The sequence below is a fragment of the Pteropus alecto genome, unplaced genomic scaffold (genome assembly GCF_000325575.1).
Source record: "Pteropus alecto unplaced genomic scaffold, ASM32557v1 scaffold155, whole genome shotgun sequence".
NCBI classification, from domain to species: Eukaryota; Metazoa; Chordata; class Mammalia; order Chiroptera; family Pteropodidae; genus Pteropus; species Pteropus alecto.
This window is the reverse complement of record NW_006438113.1, coordinates 21804581-21821302: the sequence shown is the minus strand read 5'-3', so window position 1 is coordinate 21821302 and position 16722 is coordinate 21804581. Positions and strand designations below refer to the sequence as shown.

General features: G+C 38.7%; 1 protein-coding gene across 1 annotated transcript in view; it reads right to left on the bottom strand.

Moving 5' to 3' along the window:
* Nucleotides 1–16722, bottom strand: part of FAM13C (family with sequence similarity 13 member C) — a 118086-nt gene that overhangs the window by 71445 nt on the left and 29919 nt on the right. Inside the window, exon 4 of the mRNA XM_015592184.2 lies at nt 1–52. Within this exon, the coding sequence (XP_015447670.1) occupies nt 1–52 (52 nt within the window). The remainder of the gene's footprint in view (nt 53–16722) is intronic.

Genomic DNA, 16722 nt, shown 5'->3' with positions numbered 1-16722 from the left:
TTCCTGTTCTCCCCCGGCACTCCGACTGGCTGGATGCCACATGCTCTGCCTCCTGCAAGAAGAAACAGCAAAAGTAGAGTGAGCTGCCAGCAACCATCAGTTTGACAGCATTCTTTGGCTTGTGGGTGTGTCTCAGGGAAGGGGAGCAGAGATACATAAACTACTGATTGTCGTGGAGGGAGGGGGCCAATGAGTGACCTGAAAATTTAAAAGCCTCTTGCTATTACTTGCTGCAAAATACCAGAATAAAGAAAAAAAGAAAACTAATAAAAAACCTAATTTTCAAAAGATATGATATAGCCATACCATAAAAAGTTTGCAGACATTAAAAATGATGTCATAGAAGCATATTGCATGAATAGATCTGAAAACATAATTTCTAGAATAATATTTATAGTATAGGCTTATTTTTGAAAAAACATATGTATGAATGTTCACACATGCGTGTGCGTGCACACATACACACGCAGACACACACACAGATTGGGATAAGATGAACCAAAATATTAACAGTAACAAACTCCGAGATGGCATTTCCTTTTTATTTCTTTTTGGGATTCATCTATATTTTCTACAATAAACATACATTACTTCTATAATAAGAAATTTAAGTTAATCTGAAAACTAAGGAACAAATCATTCTTAAAAATTCCAAATCTCTCTTTTACTCCCTGACCCTACACACACATGTGCATGCTCACACCATTACCATTAGCTATGTTGCATCCAGAGAAATAACCACATTGGTCATTCCATGATGCAATCTACTCGTTAATTTAGAAAAACTCCAGAACACTAAACTCTCTAGAGAATATCATAAACACACCCAAGCTAAAATGAATTTGGATTCAATACAAGGACACACACACCAAAAATGATAAATTTATATATGTTCAGTAGTTGAACCCCTATAGTCTTTGAGCAATGCCAAACCTCTGACAAATTTCTCTTAAGATAAAACCATCCCTCTTTACTTGATAAATGAAACACTAAAATCAAACTCAGTGAGAAATTCAGTAAATCCAGATGGCTAGTCATGCAGTCCAAATATTCAAGTGATAGTGAATTTGGGTCTGATTGTGCAGTATATTGTGGTGGCAATGTAGACCAAGCTCCTCTATTACAGGTGTGGGATGAAGTCAGTATGAGTACCAATATCTCAGAAGTCATTTTCCAAAATATTAGAATAATTCGGTGGGGCTATTTGTTAAATAGTCATGGCAAGCTTCTAAACAAAATCATACGAATGCCTTCCTATATGAGGGCTAAAATGGGGACGGGGAGCAAAATTGAGAAAAAGCAATGAGTTAGGCCTACCAAGATCTTCTCTTCAATTCCATTTTTTCTAAACCTCTGGCTTCACACAAGAAGACACTCCACATAAAAAGGTTCCATTAGTGGACACTAGTTCCCGAGACTTAGTACTGCTTTGAAAAATTCTACAGCTACCCAAATACTGGCTGAGTTTCCTCCAACAATGGCTTTCAGGTGAGATAGCTCTGCTTGCTACTTGCTAAGTAGACTTCAGTTTCCTTGTCTGTAAAATAGGAATAAAACTCCAGGCTCACAAGGTTGTTGAACAAGAGCTCATTAGAACCCCTTTCAGTGCAGGCAGACTGCAGGCACACAATAGATAGGGACCACTGATGATGTTAATATCCCTTTTTATAAAAATGCCTTTAAAGCTCAATATTCTGAAACTAATGTTAAAGAAGAGTTCAGCAAAAGCAAAACTTTTCTGTGGTAGAATGCTTATTTCAGGCATTGAATACAAATAATGATATTATTTTAAACATCATATTTGAAGCCTCAGTATTCGTAGGCCTAAAGAAATGACCTTTCTAATCTCTAAAATGCTAAAACCAGAAATTTCCATTTTATTAAAACTTTAGCTTTTTAGGAAAGAGTAGTTTTTTGTTTTTAATTTTCAAAGATGATTTTTTTTTTTTATTGAATCCTTTGAGCCTACAGTGGGTAGAGAAGGGTTAAAGGCCATGAACTGCTGGACTCCTATGGATTTTACTCTTTATTTTAAAGATGAATAAGAGAGGCTGAAAGTGCTGCCTTAATCTGCTCAAGTCAGATATCTCAAGGCATTGCAAGGAGAGAACATTTCTCTGGTATGGGTGGATAAGGAGTATTTGGGGACAGCTAATAATCAAGCCCTTGATTCAAATGGAGAGGGGAAAATGGCACTTCTGCCCACTAAGAATTTAAAACTTCAAGATGGTGTGGAGAGTTGGGGAAGAGCAAAGATTTGGTATAAGTTATACTGAATACTAACCAACAGAGCAGACCCTGACGCAAAATATAGGCTTAATTGCAATGACAGATGCTGCTCCTTCCAATGACAAAATGTTAGATCACGCTGCAAAGTGCTAATCTCTAAGTCCAGCCTCTCTCAGAAAATGCCAAATGGGTTTTTCATTCCAAATCACCTGTGAGTTTGGAAGTTTTTTTATTCATAAGAAAATAATAAATATTTTCAGTTTACCCCCTTCCTCTCCATTTATCTCTTCATGGAATAGTTCTAAATGAATAAGTCCCAGCGAAGCCCACGTGGGAATCAATGAGCCTTCAGATGATTCTAACTTGGATGCTACACATTTTCCAACAAAGTCCCTAGACGTCATGGAGCAGAGACAAGACATCCTTATTGTGCCCTAAGTGAATTCCTGATCCACAGAAACCATGAAAGGTAATAAATGATTATTGCTATTTTAAGCTTTAGGGTTATGTGTCACATAGTTATCAATAACTGAAATACTACTACCTTTCCACTATTCTAAGATACCATCAATTATAAGATCTACCATTAGTTTAATTAATAGCTCTTTAGGAAAAAAAATAATATTAATGCCACATTATATGTATCCATTAATTTTAAGGTGCACTCAGATACAAGAAAGATGAAAGTGTGAAAAGATGTGTGTTGGCATCAAGGAATGGCACAGCATGCCCAGTAAAGCATGGTTCTGTGAGTGACAGAAAAGAAGTCTTGTCGGGAGGACACACCAGTAAAAGCAACTTCAAGAGTCTAATCTGGAAGCCTTGATAATCTCATAAGAAACAGGGGAGGAAACCACAATCCTTACTCGCTCCAGTTTCTAAAAATAATTTCATGCTTTCCCTCAAAGGAAGAAGACAAACTAAGGGGATACCATTCTTATTGAATTAACACAACAGTAGTTTTCAAAGGTATCGTGCTGCCAGTGTCATTTGTTCATAAGGACATAAAGGGAAAAAAATACAAAATAAGAACAATAATACTTCATAATATTTATCTGGTTTCATAACAGAGATTTTAGCCACACACGAGAATGCAGGGCTCAGCCACTTGGTGAGCTCACATCTCTATTTCCAGTTGGATTCCACCCCCTGGCTAGTTACAAGGTTAACTAGGACTGCCAAAGAAAGTTCTTATAATACATAATGTACTTATGGATGATTGAGAGTTTACGTATTCTCCCCATCGCCTTCCCCTCCCCGCTCCCCCCTCTGCCCCACCCCCCTGTCTCACCAAGGTGACGACATCTGGACAAGAAGAAAATATTTGATTACCTTTGCCCATTTAAGCTTCATTACATCTTTTTTCGGAATCTGCTGAAACACGCAGCTCAAAAATTCTAGAACATTAAAGCAGAGTGTTTATCTTGAAATAATTAAGATAAAATTTTACTTAAAAAGAAACCACCTACTACATACCAAGGATGTTGATAGTTTAAGAGGTTACATAAAAGTCAGTAAGATATCCCTACCCCAAAGAAATTTTAAAATCTACCGTTTGACAAAGATTAAAGTGTAAGAGGGCTGACTCTTTCTTACTTACTTTTGTGTTAGTGCATTTATCAAACATCCAAGTTGACCGAGGGAAACGAGAGAAGGGGAAGCCAAGACTCTCTCCTCCAGACTTGTCTTCTTGCCACCAGACCAAGAAGGGTCACTCTACATATTTTCCTGCTCCCAGCCATCTTCCTCTACCCTTTGAACTCACCTCCCATATGTTTCAAGTCCAGCCTCAGTGCAGTGATTTGTTGGTTCTCTGCTATATGCAAAAAACAATCAAGTTGACTAAATTCTGAGATATTTCATAAGAAAGCTGTCCATAAAACAAATGTTATTTAGGTTATTTTCTGACTGATGAGCAGAGGCTAGGATAGTATACATGATGACAGGAGAGAAGTTATCTGTTATGTTGAGAGGCTCGAAACTCCTGAATTAAGGAAAAATCAGCTGCCCTTAAGTGGAAATGGTAAAATATATTTTGTCCTTGGAATTTTAGTGAATTCAGCTAACTTAGAACTTGAAAGAATCTGGTTTTGATATGACAGCGTGGCCACTACCTTCAGGCCTTTCCAAGTTCCCCAGTTTGTACAGATGTGTGACCCAGAAGAAAGAAAAGAATTTTCCACCCTAATTCCAGTCCTTGCCCATCTGCCTTAACTTGCCCAAATCATGTTATCCTTGGGCTTCAAAGACATATGTATCCTTTAAGTCCTTCTTCCAAGATGTGGTCAACCAAAACAACTTTTTTCATCTTACCTTGAGGTTTTAAATTTTATTTCAAAATTGATGAAAATTAATTATCTTCAACTGCTTACTTAAAATTTTAATTAAATGGTTTTATAAATAATCACTGCATTGCTAATAACAATGCTTTGTATTTATGACAGCATGTTCTTCCCAAGAGCTCAAATTACTACATGATTAATACATCTGCTTTCTCCATAGTTCAGAAAAGCCCATATATATATATATATATATTCAGCTCTTAGAATGAACAAGGGAAAGTGTTATAAACCTACCCTATCTTGTACCGCCCTAGAGTTCCTTTTACCTTAAACCTGTGCACGTCTGTAAAAGCAACTTAAATTCCTTTTGAATTTGGGAATTTTAAAGACTTTAACCCCTGATTAAAAGAACTATTGGACTATCAAATTCATTTAGTTATTGGAAGAAAGGAGGCCCTGAAAAAAGCTGATTTAAATTCCCTCTAAAATTTGTGTGTCTGATTATTACAGGCATACCTTGGCAACATTGTGGGTTCAGTTCCAGACCACCTCAATAAAGTCAGTGTCTCAATAAAGATATTTGTAACCTTTTTGCTGGTGGAAGGTCCTGCTTTCAATTTGTAAAAACACAACATCTGTGAAGTGCAATAAAGCTAAGCGCAATATAATAAGTTATGCCTGTGTTTAAAATGTTCTGGCCCTTTAAGAATTAGGAAACCGAGAGAGAACCGTTTCTTCAGACTATTTTTTAAATCATTTCTGCCTACCTTAGTCACGATTTCAACACAGAAATAAAATAAATCATGGAGGAAGCATAGATTCAACATCTGCACATATACATAAAGTAGGCTCCCCTTTGGTCCTGTTTCCTTATGGGTAATCCAGAGATATTCCTCAGTTTACTGCTTACAGTTGTAAGCATCTCTAGTAGAAAATAAACATTCAGATTAGGTTGTCTATCTTATCCATTTTCCAAATCAAATAACATTCACTGGGTGCCTGATCTGTACCAGACACTAAACTAGGTACTTTTAACTTGTATTTCTTCATTTAAAACTAAAGGTGGATTTTAATCTTTACCAGCGAGAATAATCAAGTGAAGACAAGAGATGACTTACCTAGGCCAGAAACATTGTCTTTTATGCAAGAGATACCTTCCTGAAGACCCTGCAAAATCTGACTGAGATTTATGTATTTTAAGACTATTCTCATGACAGAAGATTTTGAGTATTTCTGTTCAGCAGCTAAAGTGGAAAATATTTCAATAAAATAAACACAGTTTATATTTCAATAGACCCAAAGAGCTTATAAATTATGCAAACCTTGATAAATTTGGGGGGAATTGCATTATTTTGAATTGCTTGCATTGAGAGAATTAAGTTTACATTCACTATTTAATTCAAAATTATATAAGGTAGGAACACACTGTATCGCTGGAGTGAGCTACAGAACTCAGAACCTAACCCCAATCTTCAAAACCCAGATTCAGAGTTCTTTTCACTATGTTTCCACATCCCAAGTCTACTTTTGTCAAATGACAAAATCAAAACAATGTAGGAAAGAGTTCGATGCCCTCTATTCAAGGGAAAGCAATCCATGGACTGGAGAACTGCAGCACCTATCAAGAACAGAGTGTTCTTCCCAAGGGATTTTGGGATTTCTGGAGTCTCTCGCACCCCAATTTCCCACCCGGAAGGATTAGAACGAACAAACTTGAAGAGCTCAGAACACAAAATAAGCGGAGCTCCATCCAAGAGCAGCTTACCGGAGATCCAGGAGGGCAGCCAAAGAGGCAGTGAACCAAAGGACTGCGAGGACACCTGCACCTAGGGGCCGTCCCCGGAACCTTCGGCAGCTGTCTCTGGGTCCCATCTCGTTGCCAAATGGTCAAATGACGAAACCAAAACAATTTAGAAATGAGTTTGCTGTTCTTTATTCAAGGGAAAACCATCCATGGGTTGGGGAAGTATAGTGCCTCACAAACAGTAGAGAGCTCTTCCCAAGGGGTGTTGGGCAATAGTGAGTTTTATTTAGAAGTGGCAACATGGAAACAGGGCATGATTGGCTGGGAGGTTGGGGATTTCCTTATAAGGCTAGTGGGTCCCAAATTCTAGGGTAAGGTAAACCAGTTAAATCTGAGTTGGAGGGCTGTGATGGGTGTATGTTAAATTTCCTTGACAGGTGTTTTCTGTAAGTGCGGCTGATTTAGGTTTAGATTTGTGATGTGGGCTGGGCCACTGGGGCGGCCTCCATTTTCCAGGTCTGGATATACAAATTAACTTTATCTCTATAGAGCTGACAAGTATCCCATGCAAATCAGCATGAACACGGTCATATTTAACAAAATGTAACAGCTGGGGTGGGTGGTATTCAAGTGTAAAGTCACTAAAGCACACAATAGAGAATAAAAGAGAGTTACCAGGCATGTAAGTTCTCAGTGGTATTTATTTTTTCTCCTGTAGCATGTGGACAAAGAACTCTGAAGTGAGAGAGATTCACAAGAAATGAAGGTCTTCCTTTAATGAGCTTGAACAAACTGGGGGTTGTAGCAGGATTAACCAGCTGTGATAGAGGCAAGATTAGCCACCTTAAGTGTTGTAACCACCCAAAATCTAAGTCCCTCACTCCAGGAATCCTCATATTTCTGCTTCTGCCCCACTGAGGACTCAAACTTTGTACAAGCCTCCAATTCTCTCACTCATTACAATTGCAATGGGTCGCTGAGTCTACAGAAAAGCCCAAACAGGATGAAGCTCAAAGGAAAGCAGAAAGCAAACAGATTACGGTCATGATCACTTTGCTCTACTCCCTAATAGCACTGGTATCCCAAATTGCCAGGCCCAGATCCTAAAAAATGCTTACCCTGACCTTTGAACCAGCCTGGTCCCTCAAGGCATGTGGAGTTTCTGACTCAGTAACAGGCCACCCCTTTCGCTTTACGGGCTCCCTGGGTTTCTGACTCCATTCATTCATCGTTCAAATATGCACTTCCTATCAGGTACTCCATTCTGTGCTCTTCCTAGTTCCTGCCCTCCGGGAGCTCGCAGTCTAATAGTGGCAATGATGGTGGTGCCAGTGGCAGGAGGCAGGTGACACAAACCCAAAACAGGCAATTACAGGAAAGTATGATCAATGCTACAATATGAAAAAGATAAGTGTGAGATGCTCTGAGAATATATAGGAATGATACCAAACTCAGTATGTGGGCAAAGCATCACTGAAGTGGCCTAAAAGATGAAGCAGAGAGATGGGGAGACAGGATGTACTGAGGCGAACATGTATAAGTGAAAGCATGGCACGTTCAAGGAACTCAGAGTGGTTGACTATGTTTGGCATGAGAGTCAAACATAGCTGGGGATGATGACCAAGGAGGCAGCCCAGGCACAGGCAGAAGCCATATCATATGAACATTGTAAGTCTTGAAGAGTTTGGGCTTTATTCTGAAGGCAATGGCATGTTTAGATTTGCACTGGAAAAAGATCACCCAGAGCCTGAGGCAAATAGATTAGAAGGTGAGGCAGGAGAGTGGAAGGAGGGAAGTCAGTTAGATAATTAGAACACCCCAACCAAGAGATGACTGGCATTACAGAGATGGTGGTCAGAATAGGGAAAACTGATTGGTTTAAAAGATATTAAAGAGGTAGAAACAATAGGCTTGGTGATTGACAGGACGTGGTTGAATAAGAAAGAGGAAGAACTTAGATGATGCCAAATCTCTACCTTGGAAGATGGAATGAATAATATTACTGCTCCCTGAGATGGAGACAGGAAGAGGAACAGGGAGAGTTGGGTATTAGTGCCCATGTGGTACCCAAGCAGGCAATGATGAACAGATGGGTTGGAGTCCCATGGGCAGATGTGGGCTGGGAACATCTGGGAATGAGCATGAAGGTGACTAAAACTACAAGTGGTGTAACACCATTCACAGTGTGCAGAGAGAGAAGAGAAAACCTAGACAAGATCCCTGAAAAACACCAATATTTATGGGACCGATGATATATCGTTAAATTAAAAATCAAGCTGCGAAACTGTAATATACAGCAAGAGCCCATGGAAGGGGTGGAAGGGAAGATCAAATAGGTGCATGTGTCTGTGTGTAACTACTTATTTTTTTGTGTGTGGCACATGTTAATTTATAAATTATTGCTCAAATTGTTTAATGAGTATGTATTTCTTCTATAATTTAAAATAAGAATACTTAATTTTAAAAACATTTTAAAGAGGCAGATGGAAAGGAGATTGTGATAACCAAGAAGGAGAGATGGGAAGAAAATGCAGAGAGAAAGTTTATTGCTTGATCTTATTTACGTCTTATTGGAATGGAATGCTAAAGGATTTTGACTCAGGAAAAAGCAATAAAAGAGAAATTAAATAGTAAAAGTACACTCAACCACATGACTTCTGTCGGAAGACTTTATAGTGTTCTTTAGAATAGGTGCCACTGTTTATTACAGTTGGCTTATGTTAAATTTTCATAAAGACATTAATTTTCCACAAGGAATCAAAAATCATGACCAAATGAGACAACTGCAGCATTGAGTCAGTTCCTGAAAATATGGCAACACAAGTTCAAGCCTTCCTACCAGAACTTGGTCACAGAGCAATGTCATGAAGGAAAGGCAAAATGGCACCTTCATCAAAATGGCACTCTTTCAGCCACATGGACTCTCAAGCCTACCACAGAAGCTAGTGACTTATTTTGACTTTAAAAAGATTACTATAATTTTAAGAATCAGAAGCGGTGCTAATTTCTGTGATATTAATATAAATTAAATATTTATATATATTTTAAATCATCTCTCTTCGAGTTGAGAGTTAAGCCCCTTTAAATATCACTTACTATAGAGCATTACCTTCCCAGGAAAAAACACTGTTTAGACCTCTTTTCACTGAAAAAGTGAACAGCCCATGCTATGGAATCTCTACTATGTTATTTTCTGAAATTATTAAACTGTCTGGGTTTTTTTTTGCTTTCAAATATCCCTCAGTGTTTCATTTCACAAACTCCCTTGTTTATTATATTTAATTTAGTAAAAATCAAAATATTCTTCTATTGTCAAGGCAGTTGTAAGAAAAATCCAAAATTACCATCGCAATTACCTCAGATTCTCAAATGTCTCCATTAACGTCAAGCACAAGGAGAATTAGGGATCCTTAAACTTAGAGAAAGCTCCACACTCAATGATGAGTCGGGCAAGAGGACCTTCTAATTCTAGTTGTTAATAAACTCTGTGGTGGCAACTTATTAAAATATTTACTGAATTGTTTCTACACTGCCAGGGACAGTTCTAGCTGTGGGACTATAGTGGTAAGCAAAACAGACTATCACTCAGGAAAACAACAATAACAACAACAAAGAAAAAGAAAGTTCTAGGTTTTTGCTAAGTGAACGCAGATTCCTCCCCGTTTTCTAACTTCTAAAATGATAATGGATGATTAAATCAATAAGCCTAAGAGTACCACAAGATGCAAAATACCTTCTGAGGGGATCCCCCTGCACCCTGGCCTCCCCTCAACTCACGGCCATTGCTCTCTCAATGCAATTCCATCATTCCGGAGATGCCTGCTTTATTCCCTTCTTATTTATATCCTTTCTTAGTCCCTTCAAACTGCTATAATGCAAATATCACAGACTGAGTGGCTTAAAGAATAGAAATTTATTTTTCACAGTTCTGGACACTGGAAAGTCCAGAATCAGGGGACAGCAAAATCAGTTCCTAGTGAGGACCCTCTTCCCAGTTTGCAGACATATGCTTTCTTGCCATATGAGAGGAACGAAGCAAGGTCTCTTGCCTCTTATAAGGGCACTAACCCATTTCCCAAAGGCCCCAACTCCACATACCATCACATTGGGGATTAGGTTTTCAACATACGAATTTGGGGGGTATACAACCATGCAGTCCATACCTTATCCCATGGATCCCAGGTTATTCCCTCAAATCTCCTCTGATTATTTGAGGCCACATCAACAGTCCTATCTTCCTCCTGCTGGACTCTCATTCTCCATGTGTTTAATGCTGCACAGTTGTGTTTTGCAGTATACACAGAATCTGTGTACTTGGCTATATCTCTCAAGTTAAAATGTAAGCACCTCAAAGGAGAATATCTGTGTCTTACATTCTCTCAAAGGGCTTCAGTACCTTATAACAGGACCCAACCCCTGGGCCGCAGACCCAGTACTGGTCCATGGCCTGTTAGGAGCTAGGCCACACTGCAGAAGGTGAGCAGCCTACAAGCAAGTGAAGCTTCATCTGTATTTACAGATACTCCTCAGCACTAGCATCACCGCCTCAGCTCCACCTCAGATCATCAGGCATTAGATTCTCATATCAGCCTCTGGTGCCAAAAAGGTTGGGGATTGCTGCCTTACAAAATATTCGTTGATTCATTCATTCAATCATAACATATCTATTGAGTACCAGTGCCTAACACAGAGGAGCAGTTTTTTTGTGGATTTGCGAAACCAAAACACACACACACACACTTTAAAACATAAAAACTCTAAAAATTGGGACTAATTTAAGGGAAATGCCAGTTTTCTGGAAAGTAGAAACCACAAAATATTTTAACTGAAATGCCAGTTTCTCATTGCTTGCATGCTCATTTCTGTAACTAGAACGAGGCTAAGAGAGTTTGGCCTAGGGAAGGGCCTGGAACAGCTGTTTTACTGAATAAATAAGAAACTGCCAAATACTAACAGCAGCTTGTATTTGCAGTATGTAAACTTTCAAACTGCTTTCCCATCCATTAGCATAACTTATCAAGTATGTTTCTTAAATGAGGCCCTCTAAGCACTTAGAAAGAATTGGAGTTTTAAATGCTTCTCTTCTCTACATTATTATTATGTCTAACAATTTTTCATAAATGATGGTCATATAAAATTCAACCCAGACCTTCTCTTACAAATTCTTCTGATGGAACAGTAAACTCCATCCAAGTGCTGAACAAAACACAGCATTAGATAAGGACATTTCACAACTTTCAATACTGGACTATAAATGTGTTCTTGTATTAACAAGGGATGTGTGTCATTCCTTTTGCCAAACCAGTCATTTATGACTTTAAGGAAAGTCTAAATGTTCTCACAATATGTGGAACAGTCAACATACAGGGGAATCATGTCATTCCAACATGCTCCTTTCAAAGACCTTGAAGAAGCACCAGATCTCTCCAATATGACAAACCTATCATTCTGTTTTTGTTTTTTTGTTTGTTTGTTTTCTTTTTTCTGTTGAGGGAGGTTATAGAAGGTAGCAGAAGAAAGAAGGGAAATAACATTATCCAGAAATGCCTAGATACATTTTAATTTCACAGAAACCTATTTAAAAAAGCATTTTATAACTGGAATTAAAATAAACTGAGGTGAAAATGGAATACTATGTGCTACAACACTATCTCAAATTAAAAATAAATTAACAGCAGTAAGAAAGTAAACCCTGGCAAGAAAATTATTCTAAGATATTTAAAGAGAATAGACATATATAAAATAGTGGTATCCTGTGAAAGCCTAACATTTGCTTGCAATATGGCTTCTCTTTTTTAAATAACAGTAGTTAAAACATGCCAAGTCTTTGATGGTAGGTGCCTTTGGTAATAACCCAGATACTAGACTTTGGGGAATTCCACAAAGGTGCAAAATAGTAACTCCCTCTTAAAAGATCTCCATCTACAATATTAGCACAAACGAGGACCAATTCTCCAGAGGCCATGCCTGGTCCTATCAAAGACTGCACAAACAACCTCTATGTCTAATTTCCCAACTAACAGTGATTAAAACTGTATATACCTAAGTCTTTTATCACATTCTTCAGCCACAAATAGAATATGTAAAGCTTTTGCTTTGGAGGCGGTCTCTAGAAGGATGTTTCCTGTTACACAATAACATCAGATGACACACATGGACTGAATTGAATATTTCAAGTAAAGGTAACCCACAAAAAAAGATTTTATGTGGACATGAGAAAAGTCTAAGGAGGCTCTATTAGATCCAAATACTAATTGTAGCACCACTCATGCCGAGGAAGTTTTTAATTTGGAAACCTAGCAATTATCTGGAATGAAGAAAGAGTTTAACACCCAGAACATGTGAACTCAAAAGCATTTGGAGCTTGACAGATATCTGGTGTCTCAAACCCAGAAGCCACGGCTCCCTACTCTAAACTAGTTTCCATAGAACTTCGAAATACAGGAAACCCTTGATGGAGGCAGGATTCTACACCAAGTTAATGATGATAAGAATAACTGAAGAAAGCCCATAAGAAGTGACTCTGCAAATCAGGTCTCAACACTTTCTTAGGTTAAAGTATCTATGAGCTCTTCATTGCCTGCACTGTGCTTCTTAACCTGGGGTCAAGTTCCCAGGAATGGAAATGACAGATATTAGGCACTGTGCCAGGGATATGCAAGCCCAAAAATACATATTGAAATGAAAGCTCCATGAGGGCCATGTTTTCACTGGTCTCATCTTCCATATTGACATAGAGGTTCCAATAAATATTTGTTGAATGATCAGTTACTAACAAGACATAGTTTCTTGGGATGTCAAATTTAATTAAAGATATAGGGGGAAAATGTTTTCTATTAACACAAATATATTCATAAACTGCAGCATTCCAAAGACTTTTAAGATGACATGTATATAGCAGTCAGGATTCTAAGCTTCAAACAAGTAGAAACAAACTCTAACTAATTTAATAAAAGAAATAAATTTATTGAAGAGCTTAGAAAATAATCCAACAGGTTAGAAAACCAGATGTTGGCTACAAGGCCAAAATTACACTCGGAACTGGTCCAATGTGGACACTTCTGCCATTGCTGAACACTGTATCTCCAATACCACTGACCCTAAGACCATTATGCTATCACTTTATTTTTTTTAAGGGAAACAGTAGATAATACTGTTCATCAAACTCTACCACTACATCGATAATCTTAGAATTGAGGAAAAACAATAGATTCTGCAGTGTGCATCACTAACACCACACATTCACAGTGGCCACCACCACCACGACAACCACACACGGCCCAGGTCTCCTCTGTTGCTGCACCCACACCGGGTTGTGCCCACGTCCTAGCTGAAAGGAAAGCTGAAAAAGCTGGCATTTTCAGCTTCTATAGTGGAAAAAAACAAAGATTATCTTTTTTTCTCTCTTGTAGGAAATTCTCCAAGCATAAGACAGAGTTCAGTGCCAGGCAACCAAAATAGAATGGCAAATATCCCCTATAGAGAGATTTCACAAAAATTCTCTCTTATAAAAAAGTTTAACTGTCTCTGCAGTTAGGACTTAGAAACTGAAAAATGTTTGAGAAGCACCAGAACAAGAAAACTCCTTAAGACAAAATCCAAGGTCCTTACAATCCAGCCCCTACAAACTGTTCCAGTTTAGTTTCCATCACCCCACCCTTTGCCCACTCTACAGTTCAGAAATGACAAATCAGGTGGCAGCTCTTCAACTGCCATTATCACTCATGTCTTCACTCATGGTGTGTGTCCTCAGATTAGAAAATCTCCCCCAGCTCTGCGATTTTTCTTTACTAAATAACTCCCATTACACAGCTTGTACCAAAAATCACCTCTCGTGTGAACTCTCCCATATAGCCCAATCTTAGTGATCCCTGAGCACTTTATACATACCTTATTATTGAGGGAAGATATCCCCACTCAATATCTGAACAAAAAGCTGAATTTATTGCTCGCAAAGCAAGGGAGAGCAGCACTTTAACGAGCATTCTCCCAGAGCAAAGGAAGAGTGAGTTGATCTTACATAGGGTTTGGAGACCTTTGAGTTCAGGGGCTGGGAGACTTCCAGAAGCTGGAATGTTCAGGTATTAGGCTGATCTTTAGGTGTAGAAGCAAAGCTGGAGTGAGAATGTGGTTGACTGGCTGACGTGCTGAAGTGTACTCACTAGATTTAAGCTGTTGCTGACTGTCTGGCTTTACCAACACGTGTGTTGGTGGGGTGTGGGGGCTGCTGTCACTGTACCACCAGCTTACAGAGCATAAATGATTGCTGCTATTGATCAATTTAAACAGGTATAAAACAGGTTGCGATGGCCATGGTAACCATGGCCAAAGAACAATCAGTCTTTTCGTAGAAGGATAGGACCTTTTCATTCTAACCATTATGACAATATATTGGGATATAATAACCATACTAATTAGCTAACATTCAAATATTATTTAGGCTCTTACTATGTACCAGGCATTAGAGTAAGTACTTTACAAGGATATCTCAATCCTTGAAACAACTTTATGGGGGGGCGCTATTATCCATCATTTCACAGATGGGTAGCCTTAGGGGCCTTCCTGGGATTTGAGTACAGAGAGAATGAGAACAGAGGCTGCCACTCACTCAGCACACAATAAAGACTCGACTAACTGTTCTGTCACTATCTCCCCAGTGATAATACACTCACTTCAAGTACAAGCTCCAGATCTCCTCTTTCTCTGTGCCCATGGCTACAGTGGTTCAGACCCTCTCATGCATCCTCAATGTCCACTGTCACAGGAAGAATGAGAGCGTCCTGAATCACTCTGTTAGTTCAAAATCTGATCTGAAGGTCAAAAAGCTCAGCATTCTGCCAAACATGGCTGACAATAAAACCAACATCCAGTACAAACTGTCAATGACATCTGTGATTAAAGAAAGCCAGACCTTACGATAATATATTCCACCTGGTTTCTAATTACTTTGCATCCAATTCTCCATCTCTGATGCAACTACCAAACCTAAAAGACTGGTCATCAACCTGCCTCAACTTCCCCAAGGTGGCAAGGTTCCAGGAGCCTAAAAACAGAAACACCAGCTGCAGAAAACTGACAGCTGATTATTTTGCCACTTTCTGCTCATGTACATACACCTACACAGGAGTGCCCTAATTGTCACTCCTTAAGAAAAGCTCTCAGAGTACCTGAATTAAGTCATATGAAACACAGCAAACCATATCTAAACCACAGCACTCCCCAGACAAAGGCCCTGCTATTAATGACAAAGATATGCCATTAAAATATCTCTATTTCCCTCTCATCACTCTCAGTAAGTGCCAAGAAATCCCTCTGCAATTTATTCCTTTATTAATAATTATATATTCTTTTTATCCCTAACAAAGAGAAATGTTCAACCCTTCCTTCTCCTGAGCCCGGTAAAGCCTTATCCTTCAAGTCCCCAGAAACATTCGAAATCTGTAGTAACCTTTTGGGTAGGTTTATTGAGGGACCCATATTTGGTTAAGCCACCCTTCAAATTAATTTTTTAATACAACCATAAGCAATACCTAGTAATGCCATTCACTTAGTCATTCAATTTTTGTGGCCTAAAGCAAATTACTTAACTTCTCTGTGCCTCAGTTTCCTCATCTGTAAAAAGGAATAAGAATATCAGCACCTCACAGAGTAGTTATGAGAATTAAATGAATTATTATATATAAAGCACTCAAGACAAGGCTGTGCACATGGTGACTATAGTTAATAATATGGTTAATAATATGGTTAATAATATGGTATTGTATACTTGAAAGCTAGGGAAAGTAGATCTTAAGCTTCTCACAACATACACATACAAAAACTAGTGAACTATGTGAGGTGATGGATGTGTTGATTATCTTGATCTTGCTAAGTTTTCCACAATACATACTTACATCAAATCATCACATTGTACACTTCAAACGTATACAGTTATATTTGTCAATTATTTCTCAATAAAGTTAAAAAAAGACAAGGCTGTGCATGCTCGTTACCATAGAAGTAATATTTTTCATAATTATTATAGCTCTCCAGGTACGATGTAGCAGATCTGAACCGGGCTACAGCAATAGTATTGATAAGAACATCTGGGAGAGATACTCTGGGTTTGAGGATAAAAGCCTTCAACTCATCCACTAGCTATATCTAAAAACATATATAGACGGAGAAAGTGGGTCAAGATGGCGGCGTAGGTAAACGCGGTGTTCACCTCCTCTCATGACTGCATTAAAATTACAACTAAATTATAAAACAATCAACTTGGAGGACCACCTAAAATCTAGCTGAACATATCACCTATAACTAAAGATATAAAAAAAAATGCTACATCGAGACCGGTAGGAGGGGTGGAGACCCCAAAAGGAGCTGGCACTACACCTGCGCGTAATGGTTGAGCATTGGGAGGGACAGCGTGGCTGCAGAGGACCCCCTAAAGGAGTGATGGGCCCAAGTTCCACATTGGGGCTCCCC